This window comes from Ranitomeya variabilis, chromosome 7 (assembly GCF_051348905.1).
Source record: "Ranitomeya variabilis isolate aRanVar5 chromosome 7, aRanVar5.hap1, whole genome shotgun sequence".
NCBI lineage: Eukaryota > Metazoa > Chordata > Amphibia > Anura > Dendrobatidae > Ranitomeya > Ranitomeya variabilis.
In genome coordinates this window covers 80,426,106-80,447,271 of record NC_135238.1, presented here as the reverse complement: position 1 = coordinate 80,447,271, position 21,166 = coordinate 80,426,106, and the positions used below count along the sequence as shown (strand labels likewise).

General features: G+C 44.2%; 2 protein-coding genes across 2 annotated transcripts in view; one reads left to right on the top strand and one right to left on the bottom strand.

The window, feature by feature from the left end:
• Positions 1-4,882: 4,882 nt before the first annotated feature.
• On the bottom strand, positions 4,883-20,767 carry LOC143786111 (uncharacterized). Its single transcript, XM_077275357.1, has 5 exons — positions 20,721-20,767; positions 12,732-12,849; positions 11,643-11,728; positions 7,765-7,926; positions 4,883-5,780 (listed from the first exon to the last, which is right to left on the bottom strand). Exons 3-5 carry the CDS (start codon positions 11,704-11,706, stop codon positions 5,704-5,706), a joined length of 303 nt encoding a protein of 100 aa, XP_077131472.1. The 5' UTR covers positions 11,707-11,728; positions 12,732-12,849; positions 20,721-20,767; the 3' UTR covers positions 4,883-5,703.
• ARPC1B (actin related protein 2/3 complex subunit 1B) overlaps positions 19,461-21,166 on the top strand; it is a 117,097-nt gene continuing 115,391 nt past the window's right edge. Inside the window, exon 1 of the mRNA XM_077275356.1 lies at positions 19,461-19,705. The gene's annotated coding sequence lies outside the window, so the exon portion shown is untranslated. The remainder of the gene's footprint in view (positions 19,706-21,166) is intronic.

The following is a 21,166-nucleotide window of genomic DNA, read 5'->3' as shown; positions in this document are numbered from 1 at the left end:
AAGGAGCAGCTTATCTAGCGGATGCCTCGATTGATTCCCTGAAATTGGCTGCAAGATCGGCGGGTCTCTCGAATGCAGCCCGACGGGCGCTCTGGCTAAAGACCTGGAAGGGTGATGCTCAGGCAAAAGCCAAATTGTGCTCTATTCCGTGTAGGGGTGAGTACCTATTCGGCCCAGTGCTGGATGACATCCTTGCAAAGGCAGAAGACAGAAAGAAGGGATTTCCTAAAATATTTAATCCCACTTTTAGGAATGCCTTCCGGAGACGCATACCCTTCAGAAAATTCCAGTCAGACCAGCAGGGATATAATCGTGACTGGGAGACGTCGGATCAAAAGAAGAAAGGTGGATACTATAAAAACCCTTCATCTTTCTCAAGACGTAGACGTAATTACAGATAGAATAGATCTACCAGTAGGAGGAAGACTAAGATTCTTCTCAGCAGAATGGAAAAGGATAACTTTTAGTGCCTGGATAATGGGGGTAGTCGAGTCAGGATTAAAATTAGAATTTTTGAGAACTCTGCCAAATCATTTTGTTATAACATCACTGGACACTCCGGCCCAACAACAGGCCTTAGAATTAGAGATTCAACAATTGCTTAGAAAGCGAGTTATTGAAGAAGTACCAAAACATCAGGAAAAGACGGGTTTTTATTCTCCCCTATTTTTAATCTCTAAACCTGATGGGTCCTTTAGGACTATCATAAATTTGCATAAATTGAATGAATATCTTCAGTACCATGCTTTTAAGATGGAATCCATTAAATCAACAACTAAGCTTTTGTTTCCTAGGTGCTACATGTCGGTTTTGGATCTAAAAGATGCGTATTACCATCTTCCAGTTCACAGAAATCACCAGCAATTCCTCAGAATGGCAGTATGGGTAAACCATCAGATTAAACATTTCCAATTTTTAGCAATGCCCTTTGGCCTGTCCATGGCTCCTAGAGTTTTTACAAAGGTTGTTTCGGAAGTAATGGCCCATATCAGGGAAAAGGAAACCCTTGTAGTGCCCTATCTAGACGATTTTTTAATAGTTGGAAATTCAATTGCTCAGTGTACGTCTAGGGTAAATGCCATAATATCATCCCTACAGGAACTCGGATGGATAGTCAACTGGGAAAAGTCAAAACTGGAACCCACAAGACGTCAAATGTTCCTAGGAGTTCTTCTAGACTCGGAAAATCAGTTATCCTTCCTACCAGAAGAAAAGAAGCAGAAGATCATTCAAAGGATCACGGCCGTAAGGGAAGCTCCAAGCTTAAGTTTAAGAGACGCAATGTCTCTGCTAGGATCTCTGACTTGCATGTATATCGGAGGTGAGATGGGCTCAGGCTCATACCCGAATGCTTCAATACGAAGTTCTTCAAGCAGAAAGAGATCTTCACGGTGCTCTGAGCAGGAGGTTCAGTCTATCAACCGCCACTCTTCATGATCTGAGATGGTGGCTCAATCTGGCACATTTATCAAGAGGAGTTCTCTGGGCCATCACTCCGGACAACATAGTTACAACAGATGCCAGTCCATTCGGTTGGAGAGCCCATATGGGAGACGGTCTAACCCAGGGACGTTGGTCGACTCAAGAGTCCCAGAATTCCTCAAATCTAAGAGAGCTTGCTGCAGTCAATCAAGCCCTTCTTTGCTTCCTACCATCCCTGAGGAATTCGCATGTACAAATACAAACAGACAATATGACTGTGGTGGCCTACATCAATCATCAGGGGGGGACAAGATCACGATCCCTAATGATCACTACAGCACAGGTATTGTCTCTGGCCGAGAATCACTTACAATCCCAGTCGGCGGTTCATATAAAAGGGGAGCTCAATATACAGGCGGACTACCTCAGTCGCCATACCCTGCGTCAGGGAGAATGGTCCCTAAACCAACACATATTCGATCAAATAGTCAATCTGTGGGGGTTGCCGATAATAGATCTATTTGCTACCAGGGAGAACAGGAAGGTCAGGAGGTTCGCATCCTTACACATAGCAGACCAACCATTCATAGTGGATTCCCTTCGCGTCCGTTGGGACTTCCAGCTAGCATATGCCTTTCCCCCTATGTGTCTAATTCCGATAGTTCTCAGGAAGATCCGAGAGGAAAGAGCCAGAGTGATTTTAATTGCTCCCTTCTGGCCCAGGAGGCCTTGGTTTTCTCTCCTCAGGACAATGTCTGTGACCGATCCCTGGGTGTTGCCAGTGGTTCCGGAACTCCTTTCTCAGGGTCCATTTCGTCATCCAAATTTGCAGACTCTTCACTTAACGGCTTGGAACTTGAGAGGGAGCTTCTGAAGGAGAGGGGGTTCTCTAGTGCTTTAATAGCTACCTTATTGAAAAGTAGGAAGGAGGTTACTACAAAGATCTATACAAAAATTTGGAAGAAGTTCCTTATGTTTTATCAGCAACCATTAGGAGATAATGCTCCAATTTCAGCTATTTTAGAATTTCTTCAAAAAGGCTGGGAATTGGGTTTAGCAGTCAACACTCTAAGAGTTCATGTTTCAGCCTTGGGAGCTCTATATAATAGTGATATAGCTGGTAATAGATGGGTTGCTAGGTTTATTAAGGCTTGTCAGCGTTCTAACCCAATCCATATTGTAAGAATACCCCCTTGGGATCTAAATTTGGTGCTTGAGGCGTTGACCGAACCTCCCTTTGAGCCTTTAGACTCTATTTTGATAAAAAATTTAACCTTAAAAACAGCCCTACTTTTAGGCCATGTGCACACGTTCAGGATTTTTAGCGTTTTTTTCGCGTTTTTTCGCTATAAAAACGTGATAAAAACGCAAAAAAAACGCTAACATATGCCTCCTATTATTTACAGGGTATTCCGCATTTTTTGTGCAAATGTTGCGATTTTTTCCGCGAAAAAATCGCATCGCGGAAAAAAAAGCAACATGTTCATTAAAAATGCGGAATTGCGGGGATTCCACACACCTAGGAGTCCATTGATCTGCTTACTTCCCGCACAGGGCTGTGCACACCATGCGGGAAGTAAGCAGATTATGTGCGGTTGGTACCCAGGGTGGAGGAGAGGAGACTCTCCTCCACGCACTGGGCACCATATAATTAGTAAAAAAAAAAGAATTAAAATAAAAAATAGTCCTATACTCACCCTCGATGTCTTCCCGCCTCACCGCTGCATGCTGCCGCTTCGGTTCCTATAGCTGCTGTGCGGTGAAGGACCTGCCGATGACGTCACTGTCTTGTGATTGGTCGTGAGCGGTCATGTGACCGCTCACATGACCGCGACGTCATGGAAGGTCCTGCGCGCACACACCAGCTATAGGAAGAGGAACGGACGCCGCTGATGAGATGTCTGGGTGAGTATAACCATTTTTTTTTTTTTTTTTATTATTTTTAAACATTCTATCTTTTACTATAGATGCTGCATAAGCTGCATCTATAGTAAAAAGTTGGTCACACTTGTCAAACAGTATGTTTGACAAGTGTGACCAACCTGTCAGTCAGTTTTCCAAGTGATGCTACAGATCGCTTGGAAAACTTTAGCATTCTGCAAGCTAATTACGCTTGCAGAATGCTAAAAAAAATGCGAAAAAAACGGAAAAAAACCGCAAAAAAAAAAATGCGGATTTCTTGCAGAAAATTTCCGGTTTTCTTCAGGAAATTTCTGCAAGAAATCCGGACGTGTGCACATACCCTCAGCATTAACGTCTGCCAGAAGGGTCAGTGATATACATGCGTTATCAGTAGATCCTCCTTACCTAATAATTCTCCAGGATAAGATTGTCTTAAAACCTGATCCTGCATACTTGCCAAAAGTAGCAACTAAATTTCATAGAAGTCAGGAGATTTATTTACCATCTTTCTATGAAAATCCAGGTTCAGAAGAGGAGAAAAAATATCATACCCTAGATGTTAAGAGGGCAATATTAGAATACCTGGATAGGACACAAAGCTGGAGACAGAGTAGGGCTCTGTTTATTTCTTTCCAGAATCGGAAAAAGGGTTCTGGTGTCACGAAAAACTCTATCGCCAGATGGATTAGAGAAGCGATATGTCTTGCCTACTCTGCCAGGGGAGTAACACCACCAGGAGGCATCAGGGCGCACTCCACTCGGGCCATGGCTTCATCCTGGGCGGAGAAGGCAGATGTTCCCATTGAAATGATATGTAAGGCGGCAACTTGGTCATCACCTTCCACCTTTTATAAACACTATCGCCTTGATCTATCTGCTAATTCCAGCTTACAGTTTGGCCGCTCAGTACTTAGTGCTGTGGTCCCTCCCAGTTAATAGTCTTTGAAAGTCTCTCGTTGTGGGTGCTGTCGTGGCGATAGGAAAACCGGTTTTTACGTACCGGTAATAGGATTTTACAGAGTCCACGACAGCACCCATACATTCCCCCCCATATTTAGTTACTTATTCCTGCACTCTGTTGGAAGGTGTGCCTTAGAGATCACTCTATAGAGGTGGTGGGATTTAGTAGTGTTTAAGATAATATTGTCATGTACTGATTCATTGGCGGTATCCCTTGTACTCTGGAACACAAACTGGAGGGCGAGGGGGACTGCCCCTTTTTAACCTGTAGGTTCCTGTCCGGAAGGTGGGCGGATCCCCTCTCTCGTTGTGGGTGCTGTCGTGGACTCTGTAAAATCCTATTACCGGTACGTAAAAACCGGTATCAAGTAAATGTCTGGACTAGATTTTCAATTCATTTGGCAACTCATTTGAATAATAAAAGTTCAAGTTTTCATGGAAAACACCATTTCTGGGTGACCCTAAACTTTTGAACGGTAGTGTATATACATTCTGCTGTATTGGAAGCATCCATAAAAAAAGCTCAGATACACATGATATATGCTGACTTCATTAATAACTTTATTCAAGTTGGATAATGTGGAAGTTTCCATTAGAAGTCAGGACAATAGTCTTAAATGTGGCTCTGATGATGATGGGCTCTTGACTCAGAAAGTCGTCCTTTAACACTCAGAAGAGGAAAAAACCCAAATGGAGGAAACCTCTAGAGAACCATGGTTAAAGGAGTGCCCTTCCCTTGGGCTGTGGATAGGTGATAGCAGAAACCGAGCCTGGAATCTGCCTCTTCTAACAGCCGGTACCTCACCTGTGTCGTGAGTACACTTGGCTGCAGAAAGTCTATATGAATGAATGAGAGCAGTTCAAGCCTGGAATCTGGCTCTTCATGCAGCAGGTAAGTCACTTGTCCGTTAACCCGTCTGACTGCGCAAAGTTCGGTAAGTCTCATATCCATAGGTGAGAGCAGTCCAAGCCTGGAATCTGCCTCGTTATGCAGCGGGTAAGTCACTTGTCTGTGAACATGTCTGACTGCAGAAAGTCCGGTAAGTGTCATATCCATAGGTGAGAGCAGTCCAAGCCCGGAATCTACCTTGTTGTACAGTAGGTAAATCACTTGTCCGTGAACACGTCTGACTGCAGAAAGTCCGGTAAGTCTCATATCCATAGATGAGAGCAGTCCAAGCCTGGAATCTGCCTCGTTGTGCAGTAGGTAAGTCACTTGTCCGTGAACACGTTTGACTGCAGAAAGTCCGGTAAGTCTCATATCCATAGGTGAGGGCAGTCCAAGCCTGGAATCTGCCTCATTGTGCAGTAGGTAAGTCACCTGTCCGTGAACACGTCTGACTGCAGAAAGTCCGGTAAGTCTCATATCCATAGGTGAAAACAGAGAACAATCCTGGAATCTGTGTCTTTTTTGCTTCATCACAGGTTGCCAGATCCTCCCATGGTAACTTCCATGTAAAGGAGTTGTAGCGGCGTTGTGTCCTCCTGCTGGATTCCTTTTCAAAAGAAAAAAAAATAGAATTAAGTACTGTAAATAAAGCACTAAGGAAATTACAAACTCATTTCTTTACTGTATCACCTGTAATCATCCAAATAATGGGACAGGGCAGCAATAGTTTAAATCCTGTGGCCTGTTGGAATACAGCGATGAAACATTGCACGTTAACCATTTAACAACAGGCAGTATTTGCAGAACATGTATACTGCACCTTAAATACCATGAAATCTCCCACATTAGTGGCTGTAATAATTTGTCACCCAAGAACCCAGTCTTTTAATCAATGAATCTATTCCCACCACAAGGGTAGGAGCATGTTTTGTGGCTTAACAAATACCGCCAATCATCATGATTTTGACGAGCTGAGGCTGCCACGCCACCCTTCCTGCCCAAGCTCTGGCACTTTATCGGAACTGGCCGAAAATGGCATGAGAATGCCAAATGTGATGATCTTTTAGGGAAGCCTGGAGTTTCACCAAAATGTTATAACATTTCAGAGCTATTTAATGTCGGAATACTGGTGTAAAAGAGTTGATAAATTGGGGCCTTACGTCCTTTTGAAAGGAATGAAAGATTATCATCTGATAAACTTTAAGATGAGATATTAAAACACTTACTACTTTTTACGGCCTCCTTGTTTGTTTCGGAAATATCTCATTTGACGTCCAGGTTGTAAGGACTCAGAATCTACTATATAATTGTCTAAGGGGTACTTCTGTCTTTCTGTCTGTCTGTCACGGATATTCATTGGTCGCGGCCTCTGTCTGTCATGGAATCCAAGTCGCTGATTGGTTGTGGCAAAACACCCACGACCACTGCCACGACCAATCAGCGACGCGCACAGTCCGGAAGAAAATGGCTGCTCCTTACTCCCCGCACTCAGTGCCCGGCGCCCGCATACTCCCCTCCGGTCACCGCTCACACAGGGTTAATGCCGGCGGTAACGGACCACGTTATGCCGCGGGTAACGCACTCCGTAACCGCTGCTATTAACCCTGCGTGTCCCCAATTTTTTACTATTCATGCTGCCTATGTGGCATCAATAGTAAAAAAATGTAATGTTAAAAATAATAAAAAAAAAAAAAACCTGCTATACTCACCCTCGGTAGTCCGCCGAGCCGCTCGCGCCGGCCGCCATCTTCCGTTCCCGGCGATGCATTGCGAAATTACCCAGAAGACTTAGCGGTCTCGCATCCCTGCACCTCTGCCGGTAACCACTGCTGCAACCCTCCCATGGACACCAGGCCATGTCGTCGCCCTCCTAAGCAGGAAGGGACCCTGTTCTGCTGACACCATGCCTCCTGTGACCCTGCGCTGCCACCGCCAGCCCTCAGGTAAGATACTGTAAATTCGGACAATAAGACGGACGCCCATCTTATAAAAAATCTTTTTTTCTGCAATTTTCATCCCAAATTTGGGGTGCGTCTTATGGTCCAGTGCGTCTTATAGTCCGAAAAATACGGTACATTAGACTGAGAAAAGAGGGACCCAATCTTCAGAAAAATGCTCCAGCGTTTCAGAGAAAGCACAGTTTGAAGCGCCACCCAGGGACTAAAGTAAGATACCTGACTGGTCCGACGTTGTTCGCAGCCGGCTTCCCCCTGCCCGCTACACTTGATTGACAGGTCTACCCTAATTAAAGATATGGGAGATACCTGTCAGTCAACTAGATAGATATAGGGAGATGCCAGCTGGGGGCAGCACCAGATTTATCAAGTCTCTCTCCATGTGGTCGCTGGCCAGCTCTGCAAAATATGTTTTCTACAGATATTTGATTTTATAACCCCTAGAATGGTACATTGAATTATGACAACAGAGGGACAGAGCCTCTATAGCTACCAATAAATTAATGGCTCATTCACTGACAAGTTCTTATAGGAGACCATTTTTTTTTTCAGTTTTATATTAGGTTGATTTTTCTATATTTATTTTTTTAATATATTTTCTATTAAATCTATTTCGTAAAAACCCTGAGAACTTACTGTCAGAGGAGGTGACCTCATCCTCATCAGGGCTGATGTTGATTACTACACCAGGGGGTCCAGGCACTGAGATCTTGCTGCCTGTGAGGACATCTCTCCGTTCATTCCCGGGTCCATGAGGAGAATCATCAATGGTAATTGCGATGTAGTCCTCATGTTTTCCTGTAATAGAGAACATAGAAATCACCATTTCTAAAATAAAAGCTTCCTTCATGTTTCTACTCTATGTCTAAGGCTATCACAATGTCTTTCTTATGTGTGGACTGGAAGTTGCTTTTTTATAAGTGTATGGAACTTCGCTCTGAGTCTCCTAGCTGACATTGGGGAAACCGCTACCGCGCCACACATAAGACTTTGTTTGAGCCGACAAAGCTGAATCGTGGTCATATGGTTCAGGAGAAGACCAGAATGGTGCTGGAAAACAGAGTAGATGGCAAATAGTAAGCATTGTATCATATGTACACTACTGATATATCTAGAAGGGATTAGACAATACATACATTGGGTACAGAAAGTATTCCGACCCCTTTAAATTTTTCACTCTTGGTTTCATTGCAGCCATTTGGTAAATTCAAAAAAGTTCATATTTTTTTCTCATTAATGTATACTCTGCACCCCATCTTGGCTAACCCCCCACCCAGAAATGTAGTAATTCTTGCAAATTTATTAAAAAAGAAAAATTGAAATATCACATGGTCATAAGTACCCTTTGCTCAGTATTGAGTAGAAGCACCTTTTGAGCCAGTACAGCCATGTGTCTTCTTGGGAATGATGCAACAAGTTTTTCCACACATGGATTTGGGGATTCTCTGCTATTCTTCCTTGCAGATCCTCTCCAGTTCCGTCAGGTTGGATGGTGAACGTTGGTGGACAACCATTTTCAGGTCTTTCCAGAGATGCTCAATTGGGTTTATTTCAGGGCTCTGGCTGGGTCAGTCAAGAATGGTCACAGAGGTGTTCTGAAGTCACTCCTTAGTTATTTTAACTGTGTGCTTAGGGCCATTGTCTTGTTGGAAGGTGAACATTCGGCCAAGTCTGGGGTCCAGAGCACTCTGGAACAGGTTTTCATCCAGTATATCTCTGTACTTGGTCACATTCATGTTTCCTTCAATGACAACCAGTCGTCTTGTCCCTGCAGCAGAAAAACACCACCACCATGTTTCACTGATGGGATTGCATTGGGCAGGTGATGAGCAGTGCCTGGTTTTCTCCACACAATACTCTTAGAAATATCACCAAAAAGATCTATCTTCGTCTCATCAGACCACAGAATCTTATTTCTCATAGCCTGGGAGTCCTTCCTGTGTTTTTTAGCAAACTCTATGCGGCCTTTCATATGTCTTGCACTGAGGAGAGGCTTCCGTCTGGCCACTCTAAAGGCCTGACTGGTGGAGGGCTGCAATGATAGTTGACTTTGTGGAACTTTATTCCATCTCCCTGCTGCTTTTCTGGAGCTCAGCCACAGTGATCTTGGGGCTTTTCTTTACCTCTCTCACCAAGGCTCTTCTCCCACGATTGCTCAGTTTGGCTTGACTGCCATGTCTAGGAAGACTTCTGGTGGCCCCAAACTTCTTCCATTTAAGGATTATGGAGGCCACTGTGCTCTTAGGAACCTTGAGTACTGCAGAAATTCTGTTGGAACCTTGGCCTGATCTGTGCCTTGCCACAATTCTGTCTCTGAGCTCCTTGGCCAGTTCCTTTTGACCTCATGATTCTCATTTAGTCTGAAATGCACTGTGAGCTGTGAGGTCTTATATAGACAGGTGTGTGCCTTTCCAAATTAAGTTCTATCAGTTTAATTAAACACAGCTGGACTCTAATGAAGGCGGAGAACATCTCAAAGAGGATCACAAGGAAATGGACAGCATGTGACTTAAATATGAGTCACTGAGCAAAGGGTCTGAATACTTATGACCATGTGATGTTTCAGTTTTTCTTTTTTAATAAATTTGCAAAAATTACTACATTTGGTTTTTTTTTCAGTCAAGATGGGGTGCAGAGTGTACATTAATGAGAAAAAACGAACATTTTTGAATTTACCACATGGCTGCAATGAAACAAAGAGTGAAAAATTTACAGTATGTAGCTGGAATGCTTCTATTATATCAGAATAGTTAAGCTGCAACAACTTAAACTAAAAAAGGCCCCCCTACTATTTGCAAAACTTTTATTCAAAATTATCATAACAACGTGTCTTATAGCATGGGGCATATCTATAGGTGCTACTAAGTGACACTGAAATATCCATAATCCAGTGGAAGCAAAGCTATGTTCTGATCGTATTGGTCAACTAATATGAAACCTTTTCCCCTGATAAAACCCTTGAAATAGAGGGGGGAAACGCGTTGGGAGCTACGGTTTATCATGTTTTAAAAAAACAATAGGTATAATGCATATATATATATATATATATATATATAGATAGATAGATAGATAGATAGATATAGATATATACACACATATATATAATATGTAGACAAATGATATGTATAATTCTATATATGCACCACTGTTTTTTATTACTCATGCTGTGCATAAAACCAGTGATCACTAATCTGATGTTTAGGGAATATTATCCCTTTTGTCCCTTTTTGTGTTTGCATCTGGTGTTAATTGGCGGCCGGATGGGTCCTTGAGGGGAGATAGGTGTCATCGCGGTTCGAATACTCAGTGATGTGAGCTCGGAAGCATGCTCCAGCACATATAGTGCTGAGAGAGTTATTAGGCTATTCTAGGGCCGGGTTTTATGAGCAGTCATAATAGATGGGTGGGAATGACCGCTCACATATCCCAACCCCAGGGGCGTGGTTTGGCAGCTAAAATGGAGGCCGAGTGTCTCATTCAGTGCCTGGAGCTGGAGATGTGTGGATCTCCTGTGTGTTGGTCTGTGCTAAGGCATAAAGAACCGGACACTAATCTGAGTGGGCGGACCCGCTATATATTGTATGGACTTTTTACTTTATGTTTTTGCTTTGTGCTGGCAGGGGCTGTTCTTTTGTTTTGCGATCCGGAGCGGTTTATGCAGTCTTAATAAACCTGCCTGGACATTTCAGCAATACCGCTCCCTCATCCACAGCTGAGTACAAGCCTTTACACTGGACACTTACAAATAATGTTTAGCTATCTGAGTAACGGATTTACTTCTATTACATCCTAAATGATGGTGCATGTGACTCCCTGCTTAATATTTAGATTGGATGTGGGAGCACACTACATATACTAAATCCTGTTTTCTGTCTATTTTGTGTCCAGGAATGTCCTTTGGTTACTGTGTACTTTGCTGGCTGAATATATAGGATGTATCTGCACCATCTGACCTGATTGAGGTGGTCTATATGACGTTTGTACCAGATTTACCACTGACATTTAACTATCTAGTAATATCAACCGTATTGATCTATAAATTGCTATACCAGCAAGTATGCTAATACCATCTTTTGGGATTTTTATCTATTTGAGCTAACTTGGTCCTCTTTTGTAACCGTGACCAAATACACATTTTTTTGTGCTGATGCTCAGAAACCATCTTATTAATGGCCTCTTTTTTAGCAACGTGAAAAATACATTGTTATTGTTTTCATTGTTACGGTCACCTCCACACACTTTAATAGGGTCTGGGAGGGAGAACCGACGAGGAGCAGGGGTGCCATATCGCAATATTAGGGTGTGAACCTCCGCAGCAAGGTAGGGGCATTTTTTGAGGCTGCTTTACAGCAAGGCCCCCTTCCCCCCTGTGACTCTATTATATCTATAAGTCCCCCCTTTTTATGATAATTTTGTATATATCAGAAGGGTGTTTTTTAGTTTAAGTTGTTGTCATTTTTTTTTTACCTCTATCCATCTGATTCAGGTTTTCAGATTTCTTAAGCGGTAGTTACCATTTAGTTTGGCATTGTTCTCTCTAAAATCATCGGCACAATATTGACTTTCAGCATCTTTCATTGGTGTCTTCCTTTTCAGAAAACTGTAAAAATGGAAAAATAAAAGTCACATTGTAAATAACAAAGTAAAACATGTCTGTATTCTGCAGAATGTAAGAATGAAACATTTAATCTAGTCCTATCTGTGGAGAGATCACCAGTCAGTCATTTTGGTGTTTATGACAATCAGCAATTTATTTTAATAAAGTATATACAAGTTGTAGCAGAGCCAGGTAGGACAGGGTCAAGTACCAGCTTTGCAGGATTTGATTAGATGCAACCGTCTAGCTTTTTTTTTTTTTTTTTTTTACTACAGCCAGGACCTGTGTTCACTATTTGTGTCAGTCGGCTAGATGGAACAGATTTGAGTGTACTGGAGCTAGTGAGTGTTCAGCCAACATTTGAGCTGTATCTGAGAGGGAGATGTGCTTGGATCTCTTTATGAATGGAGACAGCATGGGTCAGCTAGGAAAGCTGAACAGTCTGTGTGCAGGAGCGGCCGGGAACCGTGTGTCAGCTGCAGCCTGTTTAGTATGAACCATGCCCAGGAGTTGAACACTTCTGTTTGGCACTCGAGGCTGCTGGAGCTCATACTGAAGGTGATACCAAGACTGGCGGGATCGTGTCTCTTCTATGTATAAAGTTTGCTTCTGGAAAAAGGACTGTAATCTATTCGGGTGAGCCCGCACTGACATGTGGGCCCTGCTAAATGAACTGTTTATTTGCTGTGATACCTTTGTGCCTAGAATAGGATGGTTTTTGGTTTGGAATCCCTTGGAATTTTGTGAAGGAAATAAAACTGCACAGGTTTGAACCAAACCGCATTGACTGTGTGAAGGTACTGAATGTCTACCTGAGAGCGTAAATCCCTACAAACTCTAATATATATTCATGAGTTACCCGCAGGGCACAACTCCAGGGTGACGCGTGTGTGTGAGCCACAAGAGGTCTACACTAAAATATCCCAATTACTGGAGTAACCTGGAGATGTGACATTTCCTCTGCAGACTCCTGTGTAGCCCATAAATCATTACTTACTATACTTACCAATAGATGACAGCAATGGCACCAATAATTACAGCAAGGACGAAGAGAACGGCAACCGGTATAACAATCCTATTGACTGTATCCTCAGATGTTTTTGGAGGCACGGTGGTGATATTCTCTAAAAAGACAAAGAACATAAGTGATCAGGTAAACAGAGCTGGAATGTGCTCAGAAGTGGAAACCAAATACATGGACTGGGCAGACTGAGGAACCAAGTATGACTATTAAAAGAGGGGGATTTAGTTAGGAAAAATGATGGATTATTTTTCATAACGGACAATACAAAGATTTGTTCTTTTATATTCCTGGAATAGGGAACAAACACAGGATGGGAGATGACACCTGAAATTGCAAGAAACACATGAAAACTCCTCCATTCCATGTGCAGCGCCCCAGAGTCCTGGTCGTTGCAGTAGCATGGTTCAGCCACTAAGGGGGGCCATGCTGCGTTCGATGGCACGGAAGGAGTTCTCTGAGCAGGTATCACAGTCACCAATACATTTCACAGCTGGGCCTCCGGGGGGAGCTAAGGGTGCTATTCATTAGGCCACTCCCCACCATAGTGGGTAAACTGGGGGTCAGGCAGGAAGTTAGACAGAGAACGCTGACGGGATTGAACGGAGCAACACCTGGTGGCAGAGGGTGTTGTGAAGGGAGAGACTGTAGGGTCTCTGCCAGGGGTGGGATCCTGGCAGAGGCTTGGCATGGAAAGAACGTAAAGGGACCGTGCCTGCTCAGCATAGCGGCGGTGCCCAAGGAAGGACTAAGAAGCGAGATAGATTGTGCTGAGTGAGAAACGAAATCAAGCGAAAGGAGATACCAGTGAGGGTTGTGCTGAAAGAGGCAGCACCTTACTGAGGCGCACTACCGGTGGCCGGAACGCCGAGGAGGTAAAGAGTTTCAAGCCATACCTCAGACCTACGGCAGGGCAGTTAGCTTGAGGCGGACTGTCTCACGCATCACCCAGGAAGGCAAAGGGGGGTACCAACAGGAGAGGGGCGCAGATAGAGTCCCGGAAGATCTCCGAGCCTCCCCGTCATACGGGTGCGTTCCTACCATAGTATCTGGAGGGACGAGGAAGATCATTGCGAATTAAGTTGTTGTGAGGGAACACGAGAAACAGACACAACAGTTGTGGGGTACTTTCCGTAAGCACAGCAGGGAAGGACTGCAACACATAGCGCTAGAAGGAAGGCACCGATTTCCACCTGCAAGGAGAGCTCTGGAAGTGCCATTGGACCGGCCGGACTTGCGCAGCCTGGTGAGCCGTATTCCGGACTGAGGACCCAGAGAGCTTCAGTAAAGAGGTAAAGAGACTGCAACCTGGTGTCCTCGTTATTTACCGCGACCTGCACCCCACAACTGCACCGCTACAACATCACTTATTGCACCGGACGTCCCCCACTGACAGACAGGGCCACGGACCGGGTCTAGCTACCGTGACAACCCCAGGACTGAGACCTAGAGGCCCGGCTCCGGGTACCCCTCGGCCCTGCGGCGGTGTGGGGGCGCTCCACATGTATTATGTGACGCCATATAAATCTCCAGTCACAGAAGAAAAGTTACAGAAGCCCTAATGACACGGAGCCTGACGCTCATAAACTGGGCCTAATAATGGATCCTAATAGGTTCTGGGGCCGGATGTGAAATGCTACATGTGAAGGACATATCTGATTTCTGAGCTGCTTATCACGTCTCTTGTGGCCCCTTCTGCTACATGTAGGAGTCAGAGTATCCAGCCAGGAGAGAACAGTATTAATGCTCTGTGTCTCATCTAGGTGTTATTAGACTGGACACTGGAACCAAAACTGCATTTTTTCCCCAATTTCACATTGAATGGTAAAATGAATGGTGTCATTCAAAACTCCAACTCGCCCCCCAAAAAGATACATAAGCCCTCATACTGCCATATGAATGGAAAAAAATGTATGGCTCTTGGAAGAAGTGGAGGGGAAAAAAAGTGCACAAACAAAAATTGGCTGCAGAAGGGAAGGGTTAACCCCATAGTCAGAGTGTATCTGGTAATGCACTTACCTTCTTTAATCGTGATCTGCTCTTGTGAGGTTTGCGGATAAAGATGGGAGCACCTTCCGAAGATGCTAATAGCACGTTGAGAACTAAAAATAGTCTAAACAGCATTGTAGCCTGAAGGAATATCGCTTACTTGTGTAAGGGGGGCGGGGCTACACATGAGTGATGTCACAATAGGGGCTCAGCCACTAATCATTCCCAATCTACTATATAATTGTCTAAGGGTCACTTCCGTCTGTCTGTCACGGATATTCATTGGTCGCGGCCTCTGTCTGTCAGGGAAATCCAAGTCACTGATTGGTCGCGGCAAAACAGCCACGACCAATCAGCGACGGGCACAGTCCGGTGGCAAAATGGCGGCTCCTTACTCCCCGCAGTCAGTGCCCGCTCCATACTCCCCTCCACTCAGCGCTCACACAGGGTTAATGGCAGCGGTAATGGACCGCGCTATGCCGCGGTGTAACGCACTCAGTTACCGCTGCTATTAACCCTGTGTGACCGACTTTTTACTATTGATGCTGCCTATGCAGCATCAATAGTAAAAAGATCTAATGTTAAAAATAATAAAAAAAATAAAAAATCGTTATATACTCACCGTCCATTGGCCCCCCGATCAGGAACAGGCCTTTCCCGCTCCTCGCGATGCTCCGGTGACCGCTCCATGCATTGCGGTCTCGCTACGTCATCATCTCGCGAGACTGCAATGCACTCTTGGGCCCGGAGTGTGCGAGGAGTGTTGGTAACCGCTTCGCCTGCATCCGGGGGGCCAACGGAAGGTGAGTATATAACTATTTTTTATTTTAATTCTTTTTTTTAACAGGGATATGATGCCCACATTGCTATATACTGCGTGGCTGGGCAATATACTACGTGGGCTGGGCAATATATTACATGGCTGTGCAATATACTACGTGGGCTGTGCAATATACTACGTGGCTGTGCAATATAGTGCGTAGGCTGTGCAATATACTACGTGGGCTGTGCAATATACTATGCGGGCTGTGCAATGTACTACGTGGGCTGTGCAATGTACTAAGTGGGCTGTGCAATATACTACGAGGGCTGTGAAATATACTACGTGGGCTGTGCAATATACTACGTGGGCTGTGCAATATACTACGTGGGCTGTGCAGTGTACTACGTGGGTTGTGGAATGTACTGTGTGGGCTGTGCAATATACTGCGTGGGCTGTGTTATACACTACGTGGGCTGTTATACACTACGTGGCCTGTGTTATACACTATGTGGCCTGTGTTTTACACTACGTGGCCTGTGTTTTACACTACGTGGGCTGTGTTATACACTATGTGGGCTGTGTTATACACTACGTGGGCTGTGTAATATACTGCGTGCGTGGCTGTTATATGCTACATGGGCTGTTATAAAGTACGTGGCTGTGTTATATGCTATGTGGGCTGTTATACACTCCGTGGGCTGTGCTATATACTACGTGGCTGTGCTATATACTCCGTGGGCTGTGTTCTATACTACGTGGCTCTGCTATATGCTCCGTGGGCTGTGCTATATGCTCTGTGGGCTGTGCTATATACTCCGTGGGCTGTGCTATATACTACGTGGGCTGTGCAATATACTACGTGGGCTGTGTTATACACAACATGGGCTGTGTTATACACTACGTGGGCTGTGATATGCACTAAGTGGCCTGTGTTATACACTACATGGCCTGTTATACACTACGTGGCCTGTGTTATACACTACGTGGGCTGTGTTATACACTACATGGGCTATGTTATATACTGCGTGCGTGGGCTGTTATATACTAAGTGAGCTGTGTTATATGCTATGTGGGCTGTTATAAACTATGTGGCTGTGTTATATGCTATGTGGGCTGTTATACACTCCGGAGCTGTGCTATATACTACGTGGCTGTGCTATATACTCCGTGGGCTGTGTTATATACTACGTGGCTGTGCTATATGCTCCATGGGCTGTGCTGTATACTCCGTGGGCTGTGCTATATACTAGTGGCTGTGCTATATACTACGTGGCTGTGCAATATACTGTACTACGTGGCTGTGCAATATACTACGTGGCTGTGCTATTTACTACGTGGGCTGTTATATACTACATGGCCGGCCACGAACAATCAGCAACAGGCGCAGTCCGGCCGCGAATTGTCGTGGGATTTGAACCACGCTTAGCTAATTGGACGCGGACGGCCAAATCCTGTGTATTCAATGTATTATTCTAAAATCTTCTTAAATAAACTACATACATATTCTAGAATTCTAGAATACCCGATGCGTTAGATTCGGGCTACCATCTAGTGTATATAATAATTTTACAAGAGAAAGAAAAGGAAAGAAGAAAAATAAATCAAAGAGGAAAAAGAACATTTTTTTCTCACATTTATTATATTTTATATACTTTTATACAACAAAAAATTGTTCCCTTTTGGGAGAATAATCATTCTCACATTCAATCATTCACTTTTTTCAACATTCATTTACACATTTTTTTATTTCAATACTTTGTTTTCCACTTTAATTGCATTTTTATTCATTTGCACATACATATACACATAGAAACTTTTTCCTTTCTTCCTTTTTACTAGGTTTTTTCATTATCACTTACATTCACTTTTTTCTTTTTCTTCACAATATCTCTATCCCAATTCCCCTTCCCATTAGATCCACAGCCATATTATCACAAAATATCTTCAACTCTTTTTCCAGGTTTAAAGATGGCTGTGGAGTGCCCCATAGGGCTGTGGGGTACTCGGTACTGGGCCCGACACAGTTCTTAAAGGGGAAGGTCACGGCAGCAGTGACCCGGTCCGTGGCCCTGGGCCTCCAATTAAAGGGGTGTTTTGTAGAAAATGGGAAATAAAGTTTTTGGGGAGGTTTGGGAAATTGTTTGTGACGCCACCTGTGATATTCGGCAATGAGATGGTAGCCAATGCTGCAGTTCAGATCCTCTGGGGCAGATAGTGATGCAGCAGAGTTGGTGCAGCTCCCCACGGTAGAGCTAACCCCAGGGCAGATGTAGTGTTGAATGATAAGATGACAGTGGTGGTTATGCTTTGCAGGTATTGTAGGAATAACACAGTAAGGTGCAGTTTCCACTTTTACTCACAGTTCCCCAGTCCACAAATGCCAGCAGGATGCTGTGTTTTCCAGGTCAGTGGTCCAGCAAACTCCCAGGTAACTTGGGGTGCACCTTTCCAGGACTAATTTCATATGCCTTTCTCTGGCCGTCTCTCACTATGCCTGCTTCCACTTCTCCTGCCCAGCACCTTACCCACAGTGTTCCAAGCCAGCCGCCATGAACCTGGTCAGGAAACGTCCTCTCAGTCCCCTTGATTCTATATGGCTGCCTTTTTGGCGAAGTATGGGTGGATGTGGCTGTTACTTTTGCAGAAGCCACAGCCTCCGGTTTCTTAGCTGAACTTGAAGATTTCCACTAAGTTGGGGCTGACCCCCTGACTGCGACCTGGTCCCTCCACCCAACTATGGTCTGCGTGGATACGGGCCCCATGGGTGGCTTCTGCACTTCCCGTGCCCCTAGGACCCCTTCTGTCTTCCTGGGAGCTTCTTTCTGTCTTTCCCTCACACTTCTCTCTTCGGGCTGTCAGGAGCTGCAGACCCTCAAGTCTCCTCAGCTCCACTTCTCACAGACTCCCCTCTGCACTGTTCTTCCTGCCTTCTAAGCTCCTCCCCTTTTCCTACCTACCCCACCCACTCCCACCACCCAGTCCTATCCAGCTTGGGATGAGGCCTTCCTCCCTAAGGATACGCTCAGGTGCCCCGATTGAACTGGTGTGTGTTGGATGTGAGTGTTAGAGTCGTGGGTGGTGTCCCCTCCTTACCTGAGAGTGGGATACCACACCTCTGGATAAGATGCAGTACCTTTGTGGCGACTGGGCCCCAGGGGCGCCACAGCTGCCATGATTGTTGTACACCGTCCTGACTGGCTAGCTGGTCCCACATCATTAACGGTGTGATGTTGTTCCACTTTATTGATGTGCATCTTGCTGTCGGCGGGCAGCAGATGTCATGTCCATGCGCACGCGTCGGCACCCAGTAAGGTGACGTTTTCCCTGATTATCTATTTGCAGCAGCTGTATTCACACTATATTAGCCAGCCAATACCCCTCCACCACACTTCCTGTTGAAACGGAAGCAAAACGCATGTTGGATTTGTGGCATGCTCACTTGGTCTGTATTATGCATATACTCTGATATCATGTCATTATTTATTAATAATAATTGTATTTATATAGCGCCAACATATTCCATAGCACTTTAAAATTAAGCGGTGGCATATACAGACAAATACAACATTACAAAAGGTAAAGGTAAATCTTTGTGGTGATCAGCAAAGCCCTAAACACCCGTGGTGATGCAAGGATGGAGATATGCTTTGTACTGTAGGGTCAGCAGATTCTGGGATGCTGTGCTCTTGTTCTCGTCAGTTCTGGCCATACATAAATAAACTAATAAACCAGAGGAATGTACGGAGGGAGATTTCACTGCACTGCATAGAGCAACTTATATTATTGTTTAATGCATCTTTGGAAATGAAACCTTCTCCGGCTCCCTAATCTATTTAATCGCTGACTAAAATACAAAGGGTGCAGTGTTTAGAAATGTCCCTGTTATGCTAGACCCCCACCCCTCCCCATGTGCTGACACTGACACAGAGGCCATTCTTATTCTAGTACTTTTGGGAAAATGTGGTCATTTTAAATGTCCAGATGTGAATACGTCTGAGTTCAGTCTAGAAGGAGCGCTAGTGAGAAGGGGGAGGGAGGAAATCTTGGCTTATTTGTGGGATTTTTTTTTGCTTTAAGCACCTCCGCCCACACAAGGAAGTGGCTGCATTACTCAGAGAGGAAAAGAGAAGTTTTGCGAAACTTTAACAGACTTTATACTTTCTTCTCCATCTGAATCTACAGTCACCGGACAGCACAAGAGTCATAGGTAGGTGCAGCTATTCTACAACTATCCTTAGATGACAAATGATTACATTCTGTAACTATGTGATTTAGACATAGAGAATATTAAGCTGTTTTTTTTTTTTTTACAAGCCCATAGATTGGTAGTGCAGGCATCAGCCTTCCTGGCCATGACAGATATGCAGTAAGTGCAGCCTCTGTAGTAAGACTGAAAGGACTTCTGCTGTCTCCTGAAGGGCAGATCAGCACTTTAGACACCACCAGCTAGGATCATGATCATACTCAGCTGTCTGCAGGAGGTATCACTGACCGACATGTCCAAATCATGTGATTGCCCACAACTTGGAGTCTTGTGCAAGTCTTCCCTCCACTCCCTGCATATTTTAAAAAATCTACTGAATTATAATAATTGAAACAACGAAGAAAAAGAAGTGTGACGGACAAAGGGATCACCTAATAAATTACTATTTATTAAAATATGAGCAAATAAAAACACTAAGAAGCCCAAATGACCATGCATAGGCCCATAATAGAGCTATAGTCCACCCTATATAATCACATATAACACAGGTTATCAAAGATAAAAACAGCATTAATTGTATCTGTACAACAATGATAGGAATACATCGGTGGATAGAGGCAGCAATAGCATAAATAACTTACAAAACATATAGATAAATATTATATGCTATATACTAGCAACCCATCTCATGGACATATGGATAAGCAATCAATAACAGAAAGGCAGGAAAATATGCCCAAATAAAAAGTGGTTTGGGTGTGATTAATTGAACTTACTAATGTAATTAATTCATTCATTAAAGCTGCCTTTTTGACCCATTTATACTACTGGTCCCAAGTTCTAACATATGAAAGAGCTTTCTACCCACTTCTTGTGTCAACACATGACCATCGATGCACTGGCGACACAGTTATAAGATGGTCCCTGTACAAGAACAATATATGGACCCTCTGCACCGCAATAGATCATCATCATGCACAATTCCATATGTTTTGGAGGTTGAAATGGGCCCTCTTACCTTATCTCTTGGGCCCATGGGCAGCTGCAGGGGTTGCACTAATGATATATCCGCCCCAGTACTGATGTGCATAAAGGGGGATGGCTGACTAGTTCATTTTAATAGCTAAGGCAGCCCCCTTCTGTGACTCTGAATCAGCTAACATAGAAGAGGCTGACTTTTCTATACAAATCAGCCAGCCTTCTACATACACATCACTGGTCACATATCAACACAGATAGAGTAGAAAAAAGTTTTCACCTGTAACTGGATTAAATTTTGACAAATGTGACCAACGTTTTACTATTGATGCTGCATAGGCAAAGGATAGTAAAAGGATATAATGTTAAAAATAATACAAAAAATTAAAAAAAATCATGCTATTCTCATCTTCCTGTGGCCTCCGCAGCCTTCCCGATCCTTGCGATGCTACTGGCAGCTCCCGTTCCCTGTGATGCCTTGCGAAA